Here is a 12521-nt window from a genome sequence, read left to right as displayed (position 1 = left end):
AACGTCAGCCAGAACATGATGAATATTCTTTAGTAACATCAGATGACCCGTGGAAGTATTTCGTGAAAAATTCACGCTCTAGAAAACGTCTGAAAGTCGGCGAATAACTACTCGCGACTACAAAACGCCGACAAAGCGAAGAGAAAAAGAAGTTTCGAATTCGGGAATCCCGAATCAAGTTATTACAAGCTATACGGCTACGTCAGCTTTGTCGTGGAAAAAGACGACGACTGTCGTAGGAGACGGCGTTATATTGGCCGGACAGTAGCGCGCGACGTTACATTAGACGACCCTAAAGCAATCAAGAGACTTATACGATCGTCGTCGTCGTCGTCGTCGTCGTCGTCGTCGCGGCGAAGGAGAAAGAGAGACAGAGAGGAGAGGAGAGAAAGAGACAGGCTTCAAAGCGACTGCAAGTCGTTCTAAGAATAGAAATAGAGTACAATGACCATCTATACGCGGCGAGCATTTTCATACAAAAAGCATCCTTTTTGCACATCGAGAATTTCTCCTCATGCTAACACACGCGTTTTAGCGCGCTTTTATGTCTACTTTTTTTCACGTCCACGGGCGATTGACCTTGAATAATTACATACGAAAATTTAACGACTTATTTTAGATCGTTGTTATTCGCTCGATATATTTTGTGCATCGAGATGTACAGACTCTCTCGCTTTCTTCAGCTCTCTTTCTCCCTCTAAATTACGTAAAGTTTATATTTCGCGCGCAATATCGGCATTCTATCAGAATTCTTGTATCGGGAGAGAGAGAGAGAGGAAGAGCGAGAGGCGCAGGTATCAGGGGAAGCTTTTAGCGCGAAAAATGCAAAAGCTATAAATCGAGAGCAGAATTTTAACGATTCGATAGAGAAGAATTTACGCAAGACAAGCACTTCATAAATCGCCAGAGCTATTGAATTCCTTGGGAAGTTGGTTTAATGCATTCCTGCCTTTAATGAAAATAGTTACATCAAATCGAGCGAAATTTCCTCACTTCTTCTTTTTACACATACATAACGCACACCTCTGATATAGCTATGAATCGCATAACTCAATTGACGGCTTATTTATTCAATCGCACATACGTTCATCTCTATGTAAATTCCCAACTTTCCACTCCAACTTCGAGTCAACAACAATTCCCTCCCCACCGTACTAAAAAAAAAAAAATATTCTACCAAAAAAAAGAGCACCATATGCATACGCACACACTTCCCAACGCGTCTCTCGCATCAGCAATTACTCCCAGCCGTTGCAATATTCGCTGCAGCCGCGAACTGTCGCTGTAGCAGCAGCAGCGCGAGCGAGTTTATAAAGTCGTCGGCGTCGTAGAGTCGTCCAGCCGTAGAAAACGCGCTGCAGAGCGAGCGAGAGAGAGAGAGAGAGAGAGAGAGAGAGAGAGAGAGAGAGAGAGAGAGAGAGAAGCCTACGTCCGGCGCGCCGCGTGCCGCATTTCGATTATATTCGCTGCTGCCGCTGCGCCGTGATGTGTTTTTTGCGACTGCTGCATTGCCAGAGCGAGGATTGTTCGCTCTGTCTGTTATTTTTTTTCTCCTCTGCCGAGCGAGAGCTATCGATGATATTGTGCGCGTTGGGCGTGCGAGTCGAGTGCTTTTTTCGAGCGAGGAGTGGTGTCGCGCGATTTTTTTTTTTTAATCAGGCGGAAATTCGTTAATTAATATAAGGAGAGATTCGGGTTTGAAAAATAAACGAAAATTCATCGAGCGAAAACTCGAATTTAAAAAAAAGCTCTCGCAGCAATTTCCCAATCAACGCATGCAGTGCAAACAAAGCGCGAATAACGTCGTCGCGCCAATGACTCCATTATACACAGTGTACACACGTCCGAGCGTAAAACTCACGCCCGAAAAATCGCTCCCCGTACATACACATATCACACTTACACATATACGTATAGCCTTTGTTCCAAGCGAGCGGATGAATCACGCGAATGATGCTCCGGCGGCGATCAGCTGCGCTGCTGCCCGCGGCGCGAAATCGATTAGTCAGCGCGTGGACGCGCGGCGATGATTTTTTTCCAGCGCTTTGGAGGGCGCTAGAGGGAATCTTTTTTTCTCTCTCGCTCGCTTGTTTTTCGCCGGCCAGAGGAGGGTGAATTGAATGATGTAGCGAGTGATTGTTGAGAGAGAGAGAGAGAGAGAGAGAGAGAGAGAGAGAGAGAGCGAGAGCTTTCATGGGGGAACGAAGCAACTGGTGTGTGTGTGTGTACCGCTGATGCTTTTTAGGCGAATTGATGCAGCGTTTGCCCCGATGATTCGAGAGCGCAACAGTTTGCTGCGCGCGTATGGTTTCGAAGAGCTTGAAGTTCAAATAAAAGCTCGTGTCTGTGTGTGGAATCCTTAAATTTTCTAGCATACGCGGAAAGAGAAGCTTCCGAAGCAGCGTCGTAAAATGAAACGGGCTTTTGAAGAGGGAACAGGAGAAAATCCAAACGGAAAATTTTTTTAATTAAGTTTCCCGCCCTCCGTACGTGCGCGTTTCACAAAAGAGGAGAGCGACTACAACACACACACGCGAGAACTCTATAGCCCGCAGGTGCACAGTGCGCGAGCACTTGATCATCGCGCGCGTCGAGATTAATCGCGCAATTCTTTTTTTCTATAACCCACTAAATATCACGCAGAACGAGTTACGACCTGAAATCTCGTTCCGCAGCAGCGAAAGGTCAACAAAACAGAAGAAGGAAGTCCCAAGTATAAATAAACGATAAAAACGAAACAACAAGCTCCGCTCTCACTTCATAAAAGCTCCCCCCTCATTGTGCAGGCACGAACTGCTCATACTGCCGAGCAACAAGCGTCATATTAAACCGCATGTATACGCACAGACAATCGAAAAGCGCGGGTAAATTCGAAATGCGCGCGTGTTCTCGAAGTTAATTAAGAGCCGCAAGCGCGAACAATGGCATTTTTGCCTTTTGAGATGGCCGCGCGTGTCTTCATTGTGGAAAGAATTTTCGAGGAGAAATTTTTCGCGCTTAATTAGTAAAATTAATTAGAGAGGAATTTGAAAGAGAAGACGGCCCGCGGTGCAGCGCGCGGCACACTTTTCGGGAGTTTTGATTCGCTTAAATTTCGAATAGCTGTGAGGGAGAGTCTTGAGGAAGAGAAGAACGAGGTGTTTCGTATGTGTGTGTGTGTGTGTGTGGTTGAGGATCGATTTTTATATTTACATAGGTTGTTATCGTGTTGGAGGGCGCATATTCATAATAGAAAACGATAAAGATACCCCCAGCTCTATAAATATAAAAAATAAATCAATTCATTACAGCGTAACGACTCGCTGGCACGGAGAGTCGCTGTATGCATCTCTCCCGTCGATAAAAAAATAGAGGAACCCGATCAACGGAATAACGAAAAAAATACTCTCCGCCGCGCGCTGATCCTATTTTACCAATAAATATTTCATGCGACGTATAAAAATGGTATCGAGTTTCAAGGCGCAGACAATCGAAAATCACGAGACGCTCTCGCTCGGTTATATCGAAAAATCAAGGTCCTCTAAAAGCTGCAGACTTTCGACTTTCCTGATTCGCCTTATGTTGTTTGTCGCGGCTTGTTGCGTCAGGTAAAACCCAGCTTTGAGTTATATATATCCTCGTGTTCAATTTTTTTTTATCGTAACAGGTGAAACAAACTAATCTAAACGAAAATAGACCAATGCGTTCGAACACACGAACCGCATGATTAATCGCGTCGATTAGAGCGTTGAGTCAGATTAATTAAGTTAAGTCAGAAACAATCAATCCACAGCTGATAAAATCCTTTCTCGTTAAACAAAAAAAAAAAACTCGTTCCCTTAAAACAGAGAGTAAGTCCAGAGAGAAAAAAAGCGAACTCGCCGAGCGCAGCGAGTCGGGCAACTTGAAAAAGAAATGAAATCACCATAACCAGGCCAATACGGCGCCGTAAACGACCTTTACGGTAAACATCGCATAAATCCTAAGTTCCTGCGGTGCGTGCGCGTGTGTATACACGAGAAAGAGAGAGCGCGGCGCGCGGAGAGTCATGAATCCGCCGCATTGTTCCCCCTCCGCTCGGTAAACCACGCACAAAGTCAATGTCATGAATTATCAAAAAAAAAGAGAAAGAGACGAGGAGAAGGATCAAGGTTACCTTCCCGCTCTAACGCACTCGCGAATTGCTACGCGTGACGCATTCCCCCCCCCCTCTCTCTCTCTTTCATCAATCCACTCCTGCATTTTAATGTAGGCTTCGAAGCTTTTATTTCGAAAAACCACGAAACGCGGAAATTCCTCTCTCGCACCTGATCGCAACAGGAGCAATCATGGGGCGCATTCCAGTCACCGCTCGACGAGCGCGTCAATGAAAGCCCGCCGAAATACTTGTCATCGCGCGAAGCCCTCTGCTGTACGAGTGAGAGCGAAAATCAGTCGCACACACAGGTGCGCGTCGGCGAAAATTTTTGAATGGAAACTGCGTCGTCGTCCCCTCTCCCTCGATGACGGCTGCGTAGGTATACGCAAGCGCGGCAGTGTTTTTTTGAATGATTCGGGGGGATGGACGTTGCGTATACGTACCATTCAACGGATCGCCTCGTATACACACACACACACACAGACAGTGCGGTTTTCAACGGTGGAGAGTTTTCGGCGCTTCGCTGCTGCTGCTCCGCGCCGCAGAGGGGGAGCGTTTGATGACGATGAATGGAGAGCTCGAGGGGTGAGGGCGAGCGAGAGAGAGAGAGAGAGAGAGAGAGAGAGAGAGAGAGAGAGAGAGAGAGAGAGAGAGAATCAAGGCCGCCGCGATGCTTTTGACCTTGGCGTTGCTATTCCGCTTTTCAGAGAATGATGCGCAGCGCCGATTGGGGTGAGTTTGATCGACTGATGACAGGACGCGCAGTGGTAACAGACGGACCAGTCAGACGTTGCGGGTATATATTAGAAAACAAGCGTATTTTTCTCGCGCGGCCGTGTGGCTCTCGTTATAGCCCCGCGCGTGTGTAAACAAAACCGTAACGTCATTGCTTTTTTTGCGCGCCGGCCGCGAATGAAGTAATTTTCTCGGTCTATGTGCACAGAGCGCCGGCTCTTCGATTTTTAAGACGTACGCGCTAACATCGGCCGGCTATTTTTAACGACTCCATGCTCGCGTCGCGAGCGGACTCTTTTTACGCTGATCGCTGCAAGTTCGGCTGACTGCGGCGGCTCGATCTAATGGAAGCTTCTATATCATCGAATGATCTTTCATCAGCGCTTGAACGCGATCCAACTGCTTCGCACTTGTCTTCTCTCTGTCTCTCTCGGGGAAAAACCCACGAGTGTGTGTCGTCTCTCTCGATCGCACGCGATGTATAAGCGCGAGTGGAACGACCGACGGACAACACCCATCGAGAAGAAAGCTGTGTATAGATAGACAGCACACGCATACTGTGCTAGCAATAAAGCCTGTGCGTATACTCACCGGAATTGTAATATTCCTTGAAGTAGCGTGTCGCCGCACGCTGGACGATCGAGTAGTAGAGGTTCACGTAGGAGGTCGACTGATTCTGTGCGGAGAGCGCCATTCTTCTCTATTTCTTTCTCTTGCTCTTTTCCCTTGTACTCAAGTCCTCGCTATCTCCCTCTGTTATACTCGCGATCACGCGCACTCTCTCTCTCTCTCTCTTTGACGTGTTATATCGGACCGACGGACGGCCGTCTATTTCGACACTCGCGCACTTTTTTCCTGTGTATTATATTATCCGCCTGAGACGCGCTGCCCGCGGCACACCTGTATAACAGAGTATCAACGACGCGCGCTGTTACAATCCCTTGCGCGCGCTTTTCCGGGCACGCGTGCGATGAGCCGTGTGTGTGTATGTGTGTGTGTGTGTGTGTGTGTGTGTGTAGAGCGTGGCGTGTGGCGGCGGGAAAGGCGCGCACTTTGAATTTCCGCGCGCACCGCGCTGTATCCTTCTCTCCCTCTCGTTCTCAGTAGTAACGACGACGATGATATTGCACTGGCACACACGTGGTCACGATGATCCTCCTCGTCGGCACTGCTGCTGTTGTCGAGGCCGGCGCTGCTGCACTGGCTGAGCGTTCTTTCGCAGCGCTGATGCACGACGAGCGACCGCCAGGTTCTCGCATGTCCCTGATATAGCCAAGTACTCCGTCGCACGAGCACTAATAAAACTGCCGCTGCTACCGCTCGCAAAATCCGGCGTGGAAACGTAAAAGAGACAGCAGAGAGAGAGAGAGAGAAAGAGAGAGAGAGAGGCTCTCTTCTACATCTCCGCGAAAAGGAGGCGGCGACGGCACTGCAGCTGTAGCACTGATAGCAGCGGCGAAAGAGAGACGACGCCGGCTGCTGCAGTCTGTCTATCTCGCGCGCGCGCGCGACTATGTGAGCGAGCGAGAGAGAGAGAGAGAATGTATGCGCTGCACGAATATAGTTATAGCACACACGGAACACGCACGCACGCAGCCGGGGCCCCCCCGAGCGGTGTATACACACGAGACGCGCGGAGTAGAGTAGTGTGTTGTATTACTCGCTGCTGCTGCCGCCGCCGCCGCCGCCGCCGCCGTCGTCGTCTCGGTCTTGGCGGCGGCGTTGCCACGCTTCCATGAGGGAGAGAGAGAGAGAGAGAGAGAGAGGGACCGGCGCGCTCTATCTCGAAGCCAATCCAGTTCAGAAATATCCCCCCACCAGTCCAGCGAGCGCTATCACTGTGAGCGTGCGACTGTGTCGGTGCGTCGGGAGGAGAAAAAGCCAGACGAGCTCGGAGTGGGAGGACCGGAGGAGGAGGTGTTTCCTCTCTCTCTTGCTCGCTCTTTCGTACTACTGTACCGTCGCTGCTGCAGAGAGAGAGAGAAAGAGAGAGAGAAAGAGAGTTGGGCTCGGCCAGGGTGAAAAAGTTACGTTGGACCGCGCGCGGTAGCAGTAGAAAAAGGAGTGGGGCGACTCGCGGAGGGAGGGAGCTAGACGCGAGAGGAGAGGGACGCTGGAGAAAAAAAAACGAGCCGAAAGAGGGGGTTGCGAGTATGTGTGCGCGCTCTGTACCCCTCGATGCGCCGCCGATGCATCGCGATATAGAGGAGAAAAAAAAACGCGACGCTCCGAGCGCGCCGGCGACGAGGACTCTCCCGAATCAATATTACTCGTTTAAAAAAAGCACCACCTGTAATCACGCATCTATGTGTGTGCGAGGGCTTCCCAAACTGACCCCTGGACGTCGGGATGCTAGAACCCTTGTCTTAACGCGTCGTGTAGTGTGCTTTATTTTCAAGGGGTTGATGATCGAGACCTCTCGACAATATATATATATTTTTAAAACACGCGAATCAGATATATATATATATATATATATATATATATATATATATATATATATATATCTGATTCGCGTGTAATTAGTCGATCGATGTGAACGCTTAACGCATTGTTACGCGACGTGTCTTGCAATTTGCATCGGGAGCTTTGGGGCACGTGGATGCTCGAAAATCCTTTTACACACTGCGTTTTCATCAAAATTCCTCTTCGAATGTGGAACTTGATGAGTTCGACCGCCTGATTCGGTCATTCGAGTCACGAGCGCGTGCGCGGGGAAAACACTTGCTCCGCAGTTTTATCGCCGTGCGAAACAATCGGTGTAATTTACAATTACTATTAATTTTTGCAGGTTACGTATAACAATTTCAAATGTTTGCAATGCTTTCGAACATTCGCAAACGATGTGCGTTCCAGCAGAATTCGAATTATGCGCGTACGAATACTTTCCTACACAATTTTCCGAAAACTCTAGTAGTAAGAGCGCGCGTGGTCGGATCGCAAAAAGCTCCCATAAAGCTCGCTAAAACTAAGCAACAAGGACAAGGTTGAGCTTCGTCGTCCTCGCATTCCCAACCGGGACCGCAAGACAAACGCGAAATAAAGGGCGAGAGTAGAGTCTGCAGTAGCCGCGATCGAGAATACATAAGGAAAAAGGGGAACCCGAGAGGGCGGCTGTGGTATTATGCGCGGAGAGGTGGGGGCGAGACGATTGAGTGCTGGGAGGCTCGCTCGACGTTGAGACAGGTCAAGTTGTCCGTCTAGGCTCTCTCTCTCTCTCTCCCGTCTCGCTTCTACTTGGTCTTTGTGCCGGAGGGTGAGCTGCGTAGGAGTCGCGCACGCACGCGTTTGAACGCGGCTTTTCCCGCCAAGACTTCGGGCAGACGCGTGCGAGGCTCTGCTGCGCGCGGAGCTCTCCTCGCTTGCTGAGGCTTGAGCTTTGGCTTCGCGATGCGTTCTTTTTACTTTATACGCAGGTGTCGAGTTGTTGAAAACGTGTGATTTTCAGAGTTTCTTTCGTCGACCGAAACTGTAGTTTCGGAGTTTGAAATCGTGCACCCGATCGTGCATCCTTTGTCAAGAAAGCTCGGTCTTTTCAAAATACTCGGCGGCATCGAAAAAATAATACCCATCACACACAGCTCCCGATCGACAGTCATCCTTAGCCCCTCGCACCCTCCGAAATCCGCATCGGCTGCGTTATATTCGCGACGAAGACAGAGAAAAAAGAACGAAAGCTCGCTGTAAAAAAGCGAGAGGGGAAAGCTCTGGTCAGCAGCAACGCGCGAGAGATAGGAAGAGCAGCAGCAGCAGCGGCGGCAGGAGGAGGACGATGCGGGCTTGCAAAGCGCGCGGGGGATTATCTCCTAAACCTAAAATCGATACAGTGTGCCGCTCTGCCGGAGGAGAGCGAGAGAGAAAAACGTCGGTGAATTTTCCGAGAGATAAATGGCGGCTCATTGGGAAAACCCTTTCTCTCTCTCTCTCTCCCTCTATATCGCAGAGCGGCGGCCGCTTCGATCCCCGTGAGCTAGCTGCCGCTGCAAGCTCTCTTTCCTACCTACCCTCTCTTCTTCCCCCTCGCGAGAGCCAGAGCGCTTTTTGCCTCCGCGAGCGCGCTTCCCTCTTTCCTTCTGTACGCTGTGCTCCTCTCTCTCTCTCTCTCTCTCTGTCGTCCTTTTTTTCCTGCACCCTCGCGTTCGTTCGTTCGTTCGTTCGTTCGTTCGTTCGTTCGTATCTCTATCTCTCGTGTGCGCGAAAGCTCGCTGTGGCGTTAATAAAAAATTTCCGAATAAATGATGGGACGAGGAGGCGGATTTTGACGGTATCCGAAGAGAGGAGAAGAGAGAGAGAGAGAGAGAGAGAGAGAGAGAGAGAGAGAGCTATATGTACGTATATTTGAATTCTGGACTCTCTCTCTCCGCAGGGCTCTCCGCTCTGCGTTGATTGGGAATTTGAAAAATGAATGGGTTATTGGCTTGAGATATACACTCTTTAGTTGCTTTTGATTTCGATGAAAGTACTGCGGGATTCGCATACCCACCCACCTTCCTCCCTCTGTACCCCTTTCGTATATATATATGTATATAGTTTATCATAAGCCGGATTACAGCGCGCGAGAATTTCGCCAAAGCTTCCCTGAAATTGCTCCGCGATGCCTTTTTCCGATGCTTCGCCCCGTCGTTACGACGCTGCAGTCTTGATTTTCTACACTACTGCGGATGAGGGAGTATAGCAGAAGAGAAGGAAAAAAAATCCACGAGAATTATCGCCAATTTTGACGTTACTCGCGCAACGGGAGAGAATATTAAAAATCACTCGCGGCAATATCCCCGTCCACAGGCGCATCCTCCATAGGAGAATGAATACGCAATAAGACGTTACAGAGCGTCTGCCTCGTAGATCATTCTCTGCACCCAATGAATCTCGTGCATTGAATTTTCAAGTTCCATTGACGCGTTGCTTCCACACCTCTCCCTTCAACGCCGCATCGAATCCAACCACCCCCGCTTCGTGTATTCCGCTTTTTCTGCTCGGCTTGGTGAAAATTTTACAGCCGAACGTTTCCCCGCTTCTCTGCTACACCTACAATATGTAACGTGTAAAATAAAAGCGCGTCTCCGAATTCGGTTACTATTGCGGTAGTGACGCCTTGCTACGACGGTCTTCCAAGGAGGAAAAAGGCGAATAAAACGCGGCGCTTATGACTATTTCAACGGGGGAAAAAAGTGCCGCGTCAAGTTTACGTAAATGCCTCTATGCGAGGGAGGAAGTCGAAAACTTTCTTTTATTCGTGTGTAACGCGTCTCGGGACTAATAAAAACGTCGTTCCTCGATGTAACGGAGTGACGCGGTAAGTCGAGGCGTTACGCGCCAAGTAGCAGCGAGTTTTAAGCTTATTTTCGCGCTTCGTGTAAAGACATCGGTTTATTAACTCTTGCGAGAAGAAAGAGCAACTTTGTAAACCGCGCGAGTCGATTATAATCGAATCAGGCGAGCTTTGAAAGTTCACGTTTTTTAAACTCTTCGAAAAAAACTATGCGCGGAAGAAGCGAGCGACGAAACTAAAGATAAAGTCTCGCAAACGCGTAGAGAGAGAGAGAGAGAGAGAGAGAGAGAGAGAGAGAGAGACCCTCGCGAAAGGAAATGCACCGGCGGCGAGAAACGCATCGCTTAGGGTCTTCGCGGCATGCGACACTGCCTCTCTCCCTCTCCCCTTTCTCCGGGAGAGTTCAGAGGTGGAGAAGCACTATATTTATCCGGCAATGTAATATTTGGATACACCTTCAGTGCGCGGCCATATTCGTCTCTCCCTCCAGCGACGAAACTGGCTCGTCTTCTTCCACTACTTCTTCTTCTTTCTTTCGTCGCGCGTGAGCCCTTTTACATTTTTCCCCGGCGGAACTTGCGACCGCCGCTGGATTTTTTGTATTTTTAACCCTGATGCGCGTTATGTAAATTTCCGGCCTACTTTCCGGAGACTCGAGACTCTTTGTCTCCGCGAGATCATCAGTTTCCGATTTTCGAGATTTCTGTCCTAAATACTGCGTGTTTAGCTGTATACAGTCAAGAAACAGCGATTTTAACGTTTCGAAAAATCCTGATACAAGTATAAACACGAAAAAAAAAGAAATCGACTGACACCCGCGTACACGGAGCAAAAATTCGAAACGTTAGTTTACCGAAGAAAAATATAAGCTTTTTATTGCATTCGGCCGGGTAAACAATTTCCATAGTATCGATGAAAGCCCTTCGATAAAACGCGAGCTTGCGCCCCGCGCGGGCAGAGAAGGTTTTCTTCGGCGAAGACTAAATTGGCACACTATGTACGGAATCCTTTAGTAAACACAACACAACCGGTCGGAGAATATTCAGTAGCGTCGTTGTGCGCACTACAGCCTCCGAGAGAGAGAGAGAGAGGGAGGGAGAGAGAGAGAGAGAGAGAAGAGAGAGAGAGAGAGAGTTGCAATAAAAGTTGCGCGCAACTTTTTCAGAAGAAATATTGTTTTTAATCAATTTCGAGCGCCGTTCTGCGTATATGGATTCCGCGTTTTTGTATAAGAAAAAGGTTTCACGGGCGATGCAGATGTATACGTATACATATGAAATTAATTAAAATTTTCGCATCGCGAAAACCGGGCGAAGAGAGAAACGGCCGTGTTTACTTTGCGTATCCGCGCCGTGCGTATAGGGCTTCCATCGAGTTTTAAAAAAATATATACACCCGCTCGCGTAAAAGCTGTATTTTCGCTTCTTCGACGAAGATTTCAGCAAACATTTTCAACTCGCGATGCATACACCCACGAGCTCGTAATACACCGAATGAAAACTGCCAATATAATCAGGGTGTAAAAGTTAGCCACACTCCTGTATGGGAGAGCCAACAACTCCGCGATGTTATCGTCTCGCACGTATACTCGGAACGGCTCTCGCGCAATTTTATCACAAAGAGCCAAGCGTCGTCGTCGTCGTCGTCGTCTTCGTCGCGTGCACCGCGGGACAGACGCTTACTCGCTGGTTCCTTGCCCTCTGCGCGCTTTATTTATATCTAAAGAGTAACGAGCGAGTGCATTGCAGAACGACGACGCCGCGTCTTCCTCGCTTTTGCCTTTTTTTGCGGGTTCGTCCCTTTCCTCTTTTTTCAGAGGAGCTTGCGAGCTTTGGAGGGGGTAATTTTTCGGCTTTTGTCTCGCGCGGCGATGATGAGTTCAGCGGGCATCAATTGGAGAGATATTTACAATTACACGAAAAGCAAAGAGTAGAGTCTCTACTAAATTAATTGCAAAGATGCAGGTCGTTTGAAAAAAGCCGCGTAAATTAATAGCCGGCGCGAGGAAAGCTCATCGTCGCGAGGTGCAACTCGTTCCTTGATCAGTTCTCAAACGGGAATAAAACTAAATAAGCCCCTTTGTGCTCGACCTCAACAATGCCCGGTAGCTGCACTTCTCTCTCTCTCTCTCTCTCTCTCTCTCTCTCTTCGCTGCAGCTCTCCCGAATATAATTGCAAAACAATATAACCCGCAAATTAGATAATAAAAATCCCGTTAAGAAAGCAAAGTGCCAAACAATCGTCGGCTCTTTTTGTCCGTCCGTCTCCTCTCTCTCTCTCTCTCTCTCTCTCTCTCTCTCTCTCTCTCTCTCTCTCTCTCTCGTCTTCGTTTTCTCCTTCCTTTTGCTCTTTCTCTCAGTCGGTCGTCTTCCTTCTCGTCTGCGGCCGCGAAAACTGAGG

At 48.8% G+C, this 12521-nt stretch overlaps 1 protein-coding gene across 3 annotated transcripts in view; it reads right to left on the bottom strand.

The window, feature by feature from the left end:
* Positions 1 to 12521, bottom strand: part of LOC100121593 (zinc finger protein 467) — an 80524-nt gene that overhangs the window by 16920 nt on the left and 51083 nt on the right. The window contains exon 1 of one of the 3 annotated variants that reach the window (XM_008206079.4): positions 5444 to 6559. The exons of the other annotated variants lie outside the window; for them this stretch is intronic. Within the exon in view, the coding sequence (XP_008204301.1) occupies positions 5444 to 5546 (103 nt within the window). The 5' untranslated portion in view covers positions 5547 to 6559. Of the gene's footprint in view, positions 1 to 5443; positions 6560 to 12521 lie in introns of those variants that run through there. 3 annotated transcript variants of the gene reach the window in all.

This window comes from Nasonia vitripennis, chromosome 2 (assembly GCF_009193385.2).
Source record: "Nasonia vitripennis strain AsymCx chromosome 2, Nvit_psr_1.1, whole genome shotgun sequence".
Lineage (NCBI taxonomy): Eukaryota > Metazoa > Arthropoda > Insecta > Hymenoptera > Pteromalidae > Nasonia > Nasonia vitripennis.
This window is presented reverse-complemented; position numbering and strand designations above follow the sequence as displayed.